The sequence below is a fragment of the Hemiscyllium ocellatum genome, chromosome 1 (assembly GCF_020745735.1).
Source record: "Hemiscyllium ocellatum isolate sHemOce1 chromosome 1, sHemOce1.pat.X.cur, whole genome shotgun sequence".
In the NCBI taxonomy this organism is placed as follows: Eukaryota; Metazoa; Chordata; class Chondrichthyes; order Orectolobiformes; family Hemiscylliidae; genus Hemiscyllium; species Hemiscyllium ocellatum.
In genome coordinates, this window is record NC_083401.1 from 81,960,644 (window position 1) to 81,974,366 (window position 13,723).

General features: G+C 40.8%; 1 protein-coding gene across 3 annotated transcripts in view; it reads left to right on the plus strand.

Moving 5' to 3' along the window:
* Positions 1–13,723, plus strand: part of kif2a (kinesin family member 2a) — a 146,868-nt gene that overhangs the window by 27,271 nt on the left and 105,874 nt on the right. For all 3 annotated transcript variants that reach the window (XM_060830311.1, XM_060830301.1, XM_060830292.1), the window contains exon 2: positions 7,984–8,078. In XM_060830311.1, coding sequence (XP_060686294.1) covers positions 7,984–8,078 — 95 coding nt within the window. The remainder of the gene's footprint in view (positions 1–7,983; positions 8,079–13,723) is intronic.

The following is a 13,723-nucleotide window of genomic DNA, read 5'->3' on the forward strand; positions in this document are numbered from 1 at the left end:
GAAGGGCAACTGGCAATGCAAGATGAAGGTGGGGGTGAAAGTGATAGGATGGAGCGGATACGTGGGAAGGAAGATGGACAGGTAGGACAGTTCAAGAGAATGGTTGGATCTGGGATAAGGTGGGGGGTAGGGGAAATGGGGAAACTGGTGAAATCCACATTGATCCCGTGTGGTTGGAGGGTCACAAGGCGGAAGGTGAGGTTCTTCCTCCAGGCTGTGGAAGAGGCCCAGGACTTGCATGTCCTTGGCAGATTGGGAGGGGGAGTGAAGTGTTCGCCCAAAAATTATAGTTTGTGCTCGTTTTTCTTCTCTAAGAATGAATCTGTGTATTGATTACTTAAAGCGTGTGTTAACGTTGGTTAACTTGGTTCATATTATACAGTCAAATAATTTTCAAATCATAAATCCAATTAGAAAGGAAATCTGGTAACTGGTTCACAAAGTTCATTGTATGTATCGTCATTATGTATTTATTCTAGAAGAATTTTAAGATCAGGCTTTACATGTTTTATCTGCTGGGTGTTGCTTACTGTAAGGTCAGTTGGAAGATTTTGAGATGTGAGACATCATTCAATAAGTTAATTTGAAGTGAATATGAGAAAATGTTGCTTTTCCTTGTTCAATGGCCTGTTATGAGTGGAGCTACTTTTCTGGCTTTTCAAGGTGAGATTTCTTTGTCTCCCATTGCTACTTCTCCAGCCTCATTGGACCACTAGAAAAGGTCCAGTCTTGCCCTTCTCTTTATCTTTTTTAGCTATTTTTCTTTTTAAAAAAAACTCTTGCAAACTTCCCTTTATATTCCTAGATATTTCATCTCTCCCCTGTTATTACTTTTTTTAAGTTATCCTCTAATGAGAAACTGTTATTAAACTGGAAAGCGTGCAATAAAATATGTACAAGGATGTTCCTGAGACTGGAAGGTTGAGTTATAAGGAAAGGCTGGATAGTCTGAGACTTTCTTTCCTGGGGCATAGGCTGAGGGGTGACCTTGTAGAGATTTATAAAATCATGAGGTGCATAGATAAGGTGAATAGCCAAAGTCTTTTACTTTGATAGGGGAGTCCAATCTACAGGGCATAGGTTTAAGGTGAGCAGGGAAAGATTTAATAGGGATCCAAGGGACAATGTTTTCACAGAGGGTGGTGCGTTGATGGAACAAGCTGCCAGAGGAAGTGGTAGAATTGGGAACAATTATAACATTTAGAAAATATTTGGACAGTTACAGGGGCAGGAAAGGTTTAGAGGAATATGCGCCCAATGCATGCAAATGGGACTAGTTCCGTTTAGGAAACCTGGTCGGTGTGGATGAGTTGGGTTGGGAGGTCTACTTCTGTGCTGTATCACTCTATAACTCTGGTTTTTAAATGCTTCCTGCTAATTTTCACCACACTGTCTGCTTTACTTTTGTGTTGTCCCTGACTTCCTTTTATCAGCCATGGTTGTCTCATCCTGCCTTTAATATGTTTCTTCTTTCTTGGGATGACTTTCTGCTGTGCCCCCATATCACCGTCACAAACCCCCGCCATTGCTCCTCTACAGTCTTCCTTGCCAAGTTTCCTTCTGGTCAACTGTGGCCAGCTCCTCCTTCATGTCCTCGTAGTCACCTTTACTCAATTGTAATATCATTACATCTGATTAGAGCTTCTCCCTCTCAAACTACAGGGTAAATTCTATCATATTATGGTCACTACTCCCTTGGGTTTCTTCACCTTTAGCCCCTAATCAAGTCTGCCTTGTTACGATCACCAAATCCAGAATTGCCTATTCCCTAGTCGGCCCTATCACAAGCTGATCTGAAACAAAAAAAACTCATAAACATTCCACAAATTCCTTTACTTGGGATCCGCCACTAACCTGATTTTCCAAATTCACATGCATATTGATGTCCTCCATTATCAGCCTTTGCTACGTGCCTTTTCTATCTTTTTGATTTACTTTCTGCTCCAAATTCTGACTAGATTAGATTACTTAGTGTGGAAACAGGCCCTTCAGCCCAACAAGTCCCGCTGATGCGCAGTCCACCCAGACCCATTCCCTTCCATTTTACCCCTGCCACTAACACTACGAGCAGTTTAACATGGCCAGTTCACGTAACCTGCACATCTTTGGACTGCGGGAGAAAACCCACGCAGACACTGGGAGAATGTGCAAACTCCACACAGTCAGTCGCCTGAGGTGGAAATTGAACCCGGGTCTCTGGTGCTGTGAGGCAGCAGTGCTAACAACTGTGCCGCCCACTGATGCAATTAATACTGATGCAACTCCTATCATGGTCCACTTTTCTCTTTGCGGTTCTTCAACTCTACCCACAGGTTCTACACCTTCCAGTGGTATACCACTCCTTGCTATTGCTTTAATTTCTTACTAACAAGATAACACCATCCCATTGACTGCCGTTTAAGTAGGGCGTGCATCCTTGCATATTTCGTTCCCAGACTAGTCCCCTTGCAGCCACGTCTGTGGGATACCCTACCTGCCACTTTGTGCTCTAAGCTCATTTAATTTGTTTTGTGTACTGTGTGCAGTTAAGTAAAAAGCCTTCAGTCCTCTGATTGTCCCCTACTTATAGTTGTCCCCTAATTTGCCCAAAGTTAGATTCCTGACTCTTTCCATATTCTGTCTTGAAAGTGAGGGTGCCGGTGTTGAACAGGGATGGATAAAGTTAACAATCGGTTGTATGACACTTTTGATCTTTTACTATAAATCCTGTGCCCTGTGATCCTGCCCGACTAGCTACCTGATGAAGGAGCAGCGCTCCGAAAGCTTGTACTTCCAAATATACCTGTTGGACTACAACCTGGTTTTGTGAATTTTTTTTTTCCAACTTCATACTTTGTCTTATTACTTGTTATGGAAATTTTAATAACCTTTACTAAGTACGAGGAACTTGGTGGAATGTGGAAATTCAACTGGTAAATCTTTCTTCCTTTCTCCACTTTAAAAGTTTATAATCCAGTAGTCTAGTGAGAAGGTTAATAAGGAAGTTGATTCAGCTGACTGAGGGCACAGTTATCAGGATGCTGAGCTGGAAGGTTCATTTCAAAATGTTTCGTCACACTATTAGGTAATATTTTCAGTGGGCCTCTGGGCAAAGTATTGCTGATAATTCCTGCTTTCTGTTTATATGTTTGGGTTCCTTTGGGTGACTGATGTCATTTTCTGTGGTGATGTCATTTGCTGTTCTTTTTCTCAGGAGGTGGTAGATGGGTCTAACTCGCTGTGTTAGTTGATAGAGTTCTGGTTGGAATGCCATACTTCTAGGAATTCTCATGCGTGTTTCTGTTTAGGTTGTCCCAGTCGTGGTGTTCTTACTTTTCTGTATGTAAGGATACAGCTAATGAACTTGAAAGACCAATACAGACAACAAGCAAAATAAATGTTATTTACAAAATACAGTGCAAGGACTGTAACAAACACTACAATGGAAAAAGAGGCAGAAAACGTAGCCACCAGAATACATGAACATCAACTAGCCACAAAATGACATGACGCCCTCTTGCTAGTATCCTTACATATAAACAAGGAAGGACACCACTTCGACTGGGACAACACATCCATCCCAGGACAATCTAAACAGAGACATTCCTAGAAGTATGGCATTCCACCCATCAACAAGTGAGACCCCATCTAGCACCCCCTGAGAAAAAGAACAGGAAATGACATCACCGCAAGAAATGATATCACCAACCCAAAGAAACCCAAACATAAATAGAAAGCAGGAATTATCAGCAGTGCTTTGCCTGGAGGCCTATGGAAGATGCTACCTGGTAGGGTGACGAAATATCTGGAAATGAACCTTCCGGCTCAATGAACAAACCTACGTCCAGAACTTCAACCTGAGCTACAGATCTTCTCAAAACTCGCTGGGACAGTTATCAATCTGAATAACTGAAGCCTGAATAAGGCCTTAATAGGTGTTGGTTCAGAGTGAAATGAGTCATTTCAGTTCTATTTAAGAGAGGCTCTGTTGAAAGTGCATGGTCAGGAAGGAGAAAATCTATCCAGAGTGAGACACAGCCAGAGTGAGTAAGATTCTGAGGAGACTCAACAGGATCGATATGGAAAGGTTGTTTCTACTTGTGGGAAAGCCTAGGACCAGAGGGCATAATCTTGGAATAAGGGGGTATACATTTTAAGACCAATATGAGGAGGAATTTCTTTGGTGTGATAGTGAGTCTGTGGAATTCTTTATTGTGGAGGACTATTGAGGCTGAGTTGTTAAATATATTCAGAACTGAAATAGATAAAGTTTAATCAGTAAAGGAATTCAAGGCTATGGGGAAAGGGCAAGAGAGTGAAACTGAGGGTTATCAGATTAAAGATGATTTCACTGAAAGGTGGAGCAGGCTCACTGGCTGAATGGCCTACTTCTGCTCCTGTGTCTTTTGGTGTTAACTCTGGAAAATCACAATCACTGGAGAAGTGGTACTGAATTAAATTGTTGGAGATGAGGACTGGCAAGTGCCTGGGTTCTGATGGATGTAATCTTAGGGTCTATAAAGAAATAGCTAGTGTGATTGGTGTCATAGACCCCATAGAGATATACAAGGGAAACAGACCATTCGGTCCAACTCATCCATGCCGAACAGATATCCTAACCTAATCTAGTCCCATTTGCCAGCACTTGGCCCATATCCCTCTAAACCCTTCCTATTCATATACCCATCCAGATACCTCACCTCATTAAATGTTGCAATTGTACCAGCCTCCACCACATCCTCTGGCAGCTCATTCCATACACGTACCACCCTCTGCATGAAAACGTTGCCCCTTAATTCCCTTTTATATCTTTCTCCTCTCACCCTAAACCTATGCCGTCTAGTTCTGGACTCCTCCACCCCAGGGAAAAAACTTTGTCTATTTATCCCTAATGATTTTGTAAACCTCTGAGGTCACCTCTTAGCCTTCGACATTTCAAGGAAAACAGTCCCAGCCTATTTAGCCTCTCCCTATAGCTCAAATCCTTCAATCCTGGCAGGGTTGGGGGGCAGGGGGTGTGGGGGGCGGGGGGGGCGTGGGTGGGGGGGGGCAGGAGGAGGGGGGGGGGCGCAGGGGTTGGGGGGGGAGGGGATGCAGAAATCAAGAAACTACAGCCCAGTCAGCTTAATATCTAACATTGGAGAAAATGTTACTGGCAATGCAGTAATAGCAGTGCATTTGGATGAATTCAAGGAAACCAGGCAGAGTCAATATGGTTTTGTGAAATGAAAATCATGTTTGACCAGTGTACTGGAGTTCTTTGAGGAGGCAATACATCTATGAATATGCCAGTGGATGTACAGTATTCAGATTTTCAGAAGCCATTTGATGCAATGCCACATCAAAGGTGACTGTGGAAAAGAAAAGCTCACTCTGTCGGTGGTAACGTTTTTGCAAGGGTGGAAGATTGGTTGGCTAAGAGGAGACAGACAGGTTGGCAGCATGTTATGAGTGTTGTTGCACAAGGATGGGTGCTGGGACCTTGACTGTTCACAATTTATCTAACTGACTTGGATCAAGGGACAGAAGGTATGGTTTCCACATATGCTCATGAAACAATGTAGAAGTTGTTAAGAGTATATAACGATGCTACAGAAGTATATACAAAAGATTCCGTGACTGACCAAAGATCTGGCAGCTAAAGTATAATGTGGGGAAACATAAACTCATCCATTTCAGAAGGACGAATAAAACAAGTTAGATAGTGAAAGGTTGCAAATCTCGGAGGTTCAGAGGGATTTGGTGTCTTAATGTATGAATTGCAGAAGGTTGTGATGCAGATTCAGCAAGTAATTAGAAAATCTAAATATTATCATTTTATTGCAAGAGGAATTGAATACAAAAGTAGGGAGGTTATGTTTGGTTATTGTAGGCACTGTTGAGATGTAGAGTACCGTGCACAGTATTGGCCTCCATATGTACAAGGATAGAAGTGTTTTGGAAGTAGAGACTCGGGTAATGTTTTGGAGATCTGGGATTAAATCCCTTCATGATAGATAGTGGAATTTGATTACAATTTAAATAAAAATCTGGAACTAAGACTGTAATTATGACCATGAAACTGTCAATTGTTGTAAAAACCTATCTGGTTCACTAAAGCCCTCTTAGAGAAGGAAATCTGCCATCTTTACCTGGACTAGCCTATCTGTGATTCCAGATTCACAGCAATATGTTTGACACTTAACAGGTCTCTTGGCAATCAGGAATGGGCAATAAATCCTGCCTAGCTAGAGACACTGACATCTTATGAATGAATTTTTTAAAAAAGCATAGAAAGGGTTTAACAGTTAAGCTGGAATGAGCAGGCTGTCTTATGAGGAAAGATTTGAAAGAAAAGGCTTATGTATGGGAGAGAATGTGTATTTCAGAAAAATGTTTGCCCAAACTTATTTTCCTTACTGCCACTGTATTTGTATGACTGTGCAAAATTATGAATACAAACAGTTGGTTTATTGATCAATCCATTTTTTGGAAAAGAAATACAGTATTTGTATTTTGTTAAATCCTTTTTTTATTTTGAATTGTTTGTCCTTAAATGCCATTAGCTTAGTGGTAGCATGTTAAGACTGATTTGGAATATTGTGCATGTCCTATTTTAGATACATGAGAACATTGTTCTGGCTGACACTTTTTGTGGACAACTGAGGAAGTGCTACATTTATGGAACTGTTGCCTTTCAATCAGATGCTCTAGACAAGATCTACAGTATCCAAGTAGGCAAGATCCACAGTATCCAATGACAATTCCTCATGTTCTCGCTAACATTTATCTTTTTTAAGTAAAATTCAGCAAAAAAAAAGTAGTCATAGAGATGTACAGCACAGAAACAGACCCTTTGGTCCAACTCATCCATGCCAAGATATCCAAACCCAATCTAGTCCTACCTGCCAGTACTTGGCCCATATCCTGCCAAACCCTCCCTATTCATTTACATCCGGATGCTTTTAAAATGTTGCAATTGTACTCTCCTCTGTCTTGGGTTTTGTACATTACAACAGTGGCTATGTTTCACAGAAGTATTTCATTTGACTACATTTTTGGAACATGGAAGTCATAACAGATATTCGCTCTCTTCAGTCAATCAATAGGTACTGCAGTAATCCACAGTTCTGAAAGTTGGCTAACTACAGCAGGACATGTCGCAGTTGGAGAAATTAATAGAAAATAAATTAGAACAAAACAAAAATCTGAATAACTTACTAGGCTGATGAAATGCATCCAAAGCTATTGAGAGATGTCAGGGAAAGAAGCACTGTCCCTAAATGTTTTCTTCCAGAAAGTCTGTTAGTAAAGATATACTGGAGCCAACCTTTTATGCATTTTTATTTATTTAAGTTTGCACCTTACAAGCAAGCATCTTTTAAACTAGGCAACCACAACTTTAGTTTGTGTCAATCAAGGACAGAGTTGAATACCCCGTTAATGCCAACCACTAACATACAATTATTAGACTGTTCTTGTTCTTTGAATGAAAATGTAACACACAAATGTCTGGATATCAAACCTACACCCTAAACCTCAACCTGAGCTACAAACCTTCACAAACCTTGCAAAAACGCACACACATATTTTCAAAACACTTGAAGTCAGAAATCTAATAAAAGTTTCAAAAAGCAGTATGTTGTGAAACACCCCTCCTGTAGGACATCCCTGACAAAGGTTTGCAAAATAATCTGATATTAATGATTTGCATCTACCCATTTTAATTTTAGAAATTTTCTTCCTCTCTGTATTTGCTTTAAATTAACGTTGCTCCATATGCTTTATCACCCATATTTTAGTATAGACTGCATTATCCTACAGTGATTACAAAATATACCTATTATATAAAATTTCACGTTTAGATTTGACAAAATCTGGAATTCATTCTGTAACAGAGCAGTTAGTTCAACAGCTAATGTACTTTTAATGACCTTTTTCATTATTTTCTTAACCTGTTATTAGGTATGTACGAAATTCCAGGTGCAATGTTTTTTGACTGCTTTTCAATTTTCCATTTTCCAGGACGGATACATCAGGCTATGGTGACATCATTAAATGAGGATAATGAAAGTGCTACAGTAGAATGGATTGAAAATGGAGATACAAAAGGAAAGGAGGTAAATTTCCTCATTTAGCAGGTGACTTCGATATGATCGAATAAATAATTTCATTGAAAAGAATTTTTAAGTAAGATATTTATTGAAGTCATTATGTCCTATTGCCATTTCATTGGGGTTTCACGCAAGACTTTCACGTATCCACAGCCTAGTTAGTAAATCTGATTGTCAGTTGTATTGTAGGATCTTTTGAACTTAATACATTTCTATCTTTTAGATATCACAAAGTCTTAGTGCTGCTTCAATTCTCTATTGTAAAAAATTAGTTTGAATCTGCCTGCAGTTGCGTGATTTGACCACTGAATGTCACTGGAATGTTTAACTTGAGCATTTTGCTGTAGCATGACATGTTTTTAAAAGTCTAAGTTTTGGAAACTGTATGTAGCCGAACTGTACATGTTTATCATATTAAATATGTAATTTCATTGTGTAACTTTAAAATCAGTAAAGACATTTTATTTTTCATGCAAAATTACAGTAACCCATTCAGATATTTTCTAGCCAACTTGTTTAGAGATGTTATTACGCACTTCTGAAGCAGGTAGGACTTGAACCCAGGTCTCCTGGCTCAGAGGTAGGGACACTACTACTGTGACACAAGTGCCCTAACTTTGTGCTGCACATGGTAAATCCAAGTACTTACTAGGCCTAAGTCTGCTTACTTTCAGAAATCTGATGAAGTGATTTTAGTTGAGACTATATTATCCTACAATGATTACAAAATATTAAATTGGTATGTTTATACCTATTGTATAAAATTTAACTTCCGATTTGTCAAAATTTAATGAAAGTGCTACTCTAGAATGGGTTGAAAATGGAGATACATAAGGAAAAGAGGTAAATTTCCTCATTTAGCAGGTGACTTCAATATGATCGAATAAGCAATTTCATTGAAAAGAATTTTTAAGTAAGATATTTATTGATGTCATTATGTCCTATTGCCATTTCATTGAGGTTTCACGTAAGACTTTCACGTATACACAGCCTAGCTAGTAAATCTGATTGTCAGTTGGTATTTTAACTTTAGAAATTTTCTTCTCTGTATTTGTTGCTCCATATGCTTTATCACCCACACTTTAGTAGAGACTATATTATTTTGCAATGATTGCAAAATATTAAATTGATAAGCGTATACCTATTGTATAGATTTCACTTTAGAGGTGAAGGGGTATGTTTTAAAGAAGATTAACAGTTAAATCTTTTGTTTAAACACCGAGGGTGGCAAGTGCCTGGAACGTGCTGCCAGATGAGGTGGTGGAGATGGATACAGTAGCAATATTTCGGAGGCTTGTTGACAGATACATGAATAGACAAGGAATAAAGGGATATGGGCTGCATAGAGGCAAACCATTCTTCGTTTAGAAAGTCATCATATGTTAGTGCAGTGTTGATGGGCCAAAGTACTAACCAGGCCTAAGTCTGCTTACTTTCTGATATCCAATAAAATCAGGCCCATTCATCTTACTAGTTTTAGTTTGTTACGATTAAATAGGGTAGTGAGGTGAAAATGGAGCCCACTATTCCAAGAGTCATCACGAAAAGCTAAAGATTTTATAAAGAACACACAAAAATTTCCCAATTTATCTGACTTTCCGACCTAGGTTAATAGAAACCATGGATCATGTTTCTGCCGTGAACAAGAATGACTGACTGATTATTTATTACGTGTAATTAGACTGTAGCTGGAGTCGGAGTTATAAACCATCGACACTTAACATTACAATTAAAACAGTAATCTGCCTATGAATTCCAATATATACACAAGACAAGTTGGAATAGGTTATGGACAGAGGAGCAAAAGTGGAAAGTTCAGTAGTGTTTGTTCCCAGATATTTTGTTGAGATGATTGTTATGGTTCTTCTGCTAGCCAGCACCTTGCTTCATACATCTTTCTCCAGATGCTTCAACTGGTTCAATGTACCTGGTTGACTTGTAAATTGTCTCTGACATATCAGTAAATATTCAAAGCATACAACACCCATTTCTAGAACACTAAACTGGTTATGACACCCCCACACACACACGCACACATGCACGTATGCACACAAGAATGGCAGTGCATAGAGCAGAAGTAACAAGAGTCTCAGAGTCCTAATGGCTCACAAGGTGGCCATTTAGCCCAATGCATCTGTGTCAACTACTTGAACAATCTAGTTGGTCCATTCCTGTGACTATCCTTGAAGCCTTCTGTGATTATTTATCTCCTAATGCTCATCTAATTTCAAAAAACAGTCCAACACAGGAACAGACCCTTTGGCTCACCAACACTGCATTAACATATGATGCCTTTCTAAACTAAGAATAGTTTCCCACGTGGCCCATATCCCTTTATTCCTTGTCCATTCATGTATCTATCAACATGCCTCCTAAATGTTGCTATTGTATCAGTCTCCACCACCTCAACTGGTAGTACGTTCCAGACACTAGCCACCCTCTGTGCTTTTTAAAAAAAAACTTCACTGTTAATCTCCTTTTAAAACATACCCCTTTCACCTTAAACCTATGTCCCCTAGCAATTGACATTTCTACCTTGGGAGAAATATTCCGACTATCCATTTTATCCATGCTTATTGTAATTTGACTTTATTTATTGTGGTTACATGTGTCTAGGAACAGCGAAAAGCTTTGTTTTGCTTCAGTACAGGCAAATCATAGGAAACAAGAGCATACGGATCAAAGGGTGCTGAGACAGAGTGAGGCATACAGGTTACACTGCACAGGAGGTGCACAAAGCAAGGTCAACATTATTAACAGCTAGAGAGTATATTCATCAGTTTAATAATGGCAGGGATGAAGCTGTTCTTGAATCTGTTGCTGTGTCTGTTCAAAGTTCTATGTTTTCTGTCCAACAGAAAAAGTTGTAGGAGAGATTACCAGAGTGGGAGGGGTCTTTGCCGTGGAAAGGCTGCCGACATCAATGAGAAGTGTAAATGGTGTTCATGGATGGGAAATTGACTGCCGTGATGGTTTGGGCTGTGCACACAGCCTTCTGTAATTTTTGAAGCTTGCAGGCCGACCAGTTGCCATACCAGGCCGTTATGCACCTGGATAGAATGCTTTCTATGGTGCTTCTGTAAAAGTTGGTGAGGTTCCTTGTGAACATGCTGAATTTTCTAAGATGACTGAGGAAGAAGAGGTATTCATTAGAGAATAAGGTTGAGCGGAGATCTAATAGAAACTTACAAGATAATGCATGGCTTAGAAAGGGTGGACGCTGGGAATTTGTTTCCGTTAGGCAGGGATACCAAGATCCGTGGGCACAGCCTTAGAAATAGAGGGGGTTAATTTAGAACGGAAATGAGGAGACATTTCTTCAGCCAGAGAGTGGTGGACTTGTGGAATTCATTGCAATGGAGTGCAGTGGAGGCTGAGACATTAAATGTCTTCAAGGCAGAGATTGATAAATCCTTAATCTCGCAAGGAATTAAGGGATACAGGGAGAATGCGGGTAAGTGGTGTTAAAATGTCCATCAGCCGTGATTGGATGGTGGATTCGATGGGTGGAATGGCCTTCTATGTCTTATGGTCTTATAGTTATTATTGCAAACATGATAACAAGCCCTCTATTTCTTTTCTGTACTCTGACACATCGTTGTTTGATATTGGTCCTACCATGGTGGTGTTGTCAGAAAGCTTTGTAGATGGCATTCGTTTGGAATTTGGCTACACAGGAGTTCAGGGAGTACAGTAGGAGGCTGAGAATGCATCCTTTTGGAGAGGCGGTGGGGGGGGGGGGCGCTCCATTATTGACGGTTAACATGGAGGTGGTTCAATTGTCTGTCTTCACTGATTACGGTCTGTGGGTCAGGAAGCTGACGATCCATTTGCTGAGGACTGAGCTGTGACCTAGGTCTAGGAGTTTTGAGAATTAGAATGGAGGGGATTATGGTCTTGAAGGCATAGCGTATGAGTAAGGGTCTGATGGAGGCGTCCTAATTATCCAGATGTTTCAATGTCGTCCTGCTCTCTTTTCCCCCCCCACCCCCCTCCCCCGCTCAGTTAAAGCAAAACACTCAGAGTCACAGTGTAGTTTTACCTCATTCATTTTTATTCCGGTCCCTGTGGGGAGAGAGAACGATCGCCCATGTGCACAGAGACATGAGTTCACGGTCTTCTCTGGAACAGCAATTTCTCAATGTGCTATTTGGTCATTTTACAGGGAAGAGCATCCAGATAGTCATAGAGATGTACAGCATGGAAACAGACCTTTCGGTCCAACCTGTCCATGCCGACTAGTTATTCCAGCCCCAGTTTGGTCCTACCTGCCAGCACCCGGCCCATATCCTTCCAAACCCTTCCTAATCCTATACCTATCCAGATGCCTTTTAAATGTTGTAAATGTACTAGCATCCACCACTTACTCTGGCAGCTCATTCCATACATGTACCACCCTCTGCGTGAAAGGTTTGCCCCTTAGGTCTCTTTTATACCTTTCCCTTTTCACCCTAAATCTATGCCCTCTAGTTCTGGACTCCCACCCCAGGGAAAAGACTTTTTTGCCTATTTATCCTATCCATGCCCCTCATGGATTTTATAAACCTCTATAAGGTCACCCCTTAGCCTCTGATGCTTCAGGGAAAACACATATTAATTGGGTGATCATTACAATCAACGAGTATCAGTAGCAGAGATCTAGCCTTTTACTGTTACACAATGAATGTTTTAAACCCTGTTAACTGGATTCATACAATGGATACTTTTCACCTTGTTAACTGGGACTTGAGCTTGGACGAGGGAGAGGTTGAAGATGTCAGTGAATACCTCTGCCAGCTGGCCAACACAGGATCTAAGTGTCCATCTGGACCCATCGTTTTTCTTGGGTTGATTCCCAGGAAGATCGATCTGATGTCTGCAGCGGTTACAGTGGACACAGGTGTGTCTGGGGATGTTGGGACAAGTGACGCTACGCTGCTGGCAATCTGCTTGAACTGAGCATAGAAATTGTTGAGCCCAGCAGGGAGGAAATGTTTTTGTTTGTTATCTTGTTCTGTTTCATTCTGTATTTGGTTATCTTATGTAGGCCTTGCCACAAGTGGCAGGTGTCCGTGTGGTTGGTTTGGGCCTAACTTGGCCCAGTACTGCCTTTTGGCATCTCTGGCTTTATGAAGATCATCTCTGGATTATCTGTATAGATCTGGGCTGTCTGACTTAAGCAGTGGATTTCCCAGTTGATCTCCGGTTTCTGATTTGGGGAACATCTAGACTAATGACTTTAACAAAATGTGTGGAGGACTGCATGCCAATTAAGTCCTTTACTTTGGTGCATTACTTGTCTTGGTTGTCCACTGAGTTCTTAAGTGTCGGCCAGTCCACCGATTCCAAGCGGTCTCCGAGAAGCTCTTCTGTTGCCTCAAACCAGCATTGTACTACATTCTGTGAAGGATTCTCCTGTTTAAGCTTTTGCAGGTAAGCTGGGAGGAGGAATGTAGCATTATGATCTCATTTTCTGAACTGTGGACAGAGAATGGAGCAGTAGGAGTCTTTGGTTGTGTGATAGTGGTCCAGGATGTTTGGTCCTCCAGTGGGACAGAGAAATGTTGGTGGTATTTTTACAGCACCCCCTTGAGGTTGGCCTGGTGGAAGTTGCTGGCCATGATGAATAAGACGTTGGGGAATTTCATCTCCGGAGCGTTTGTGGCGATGTA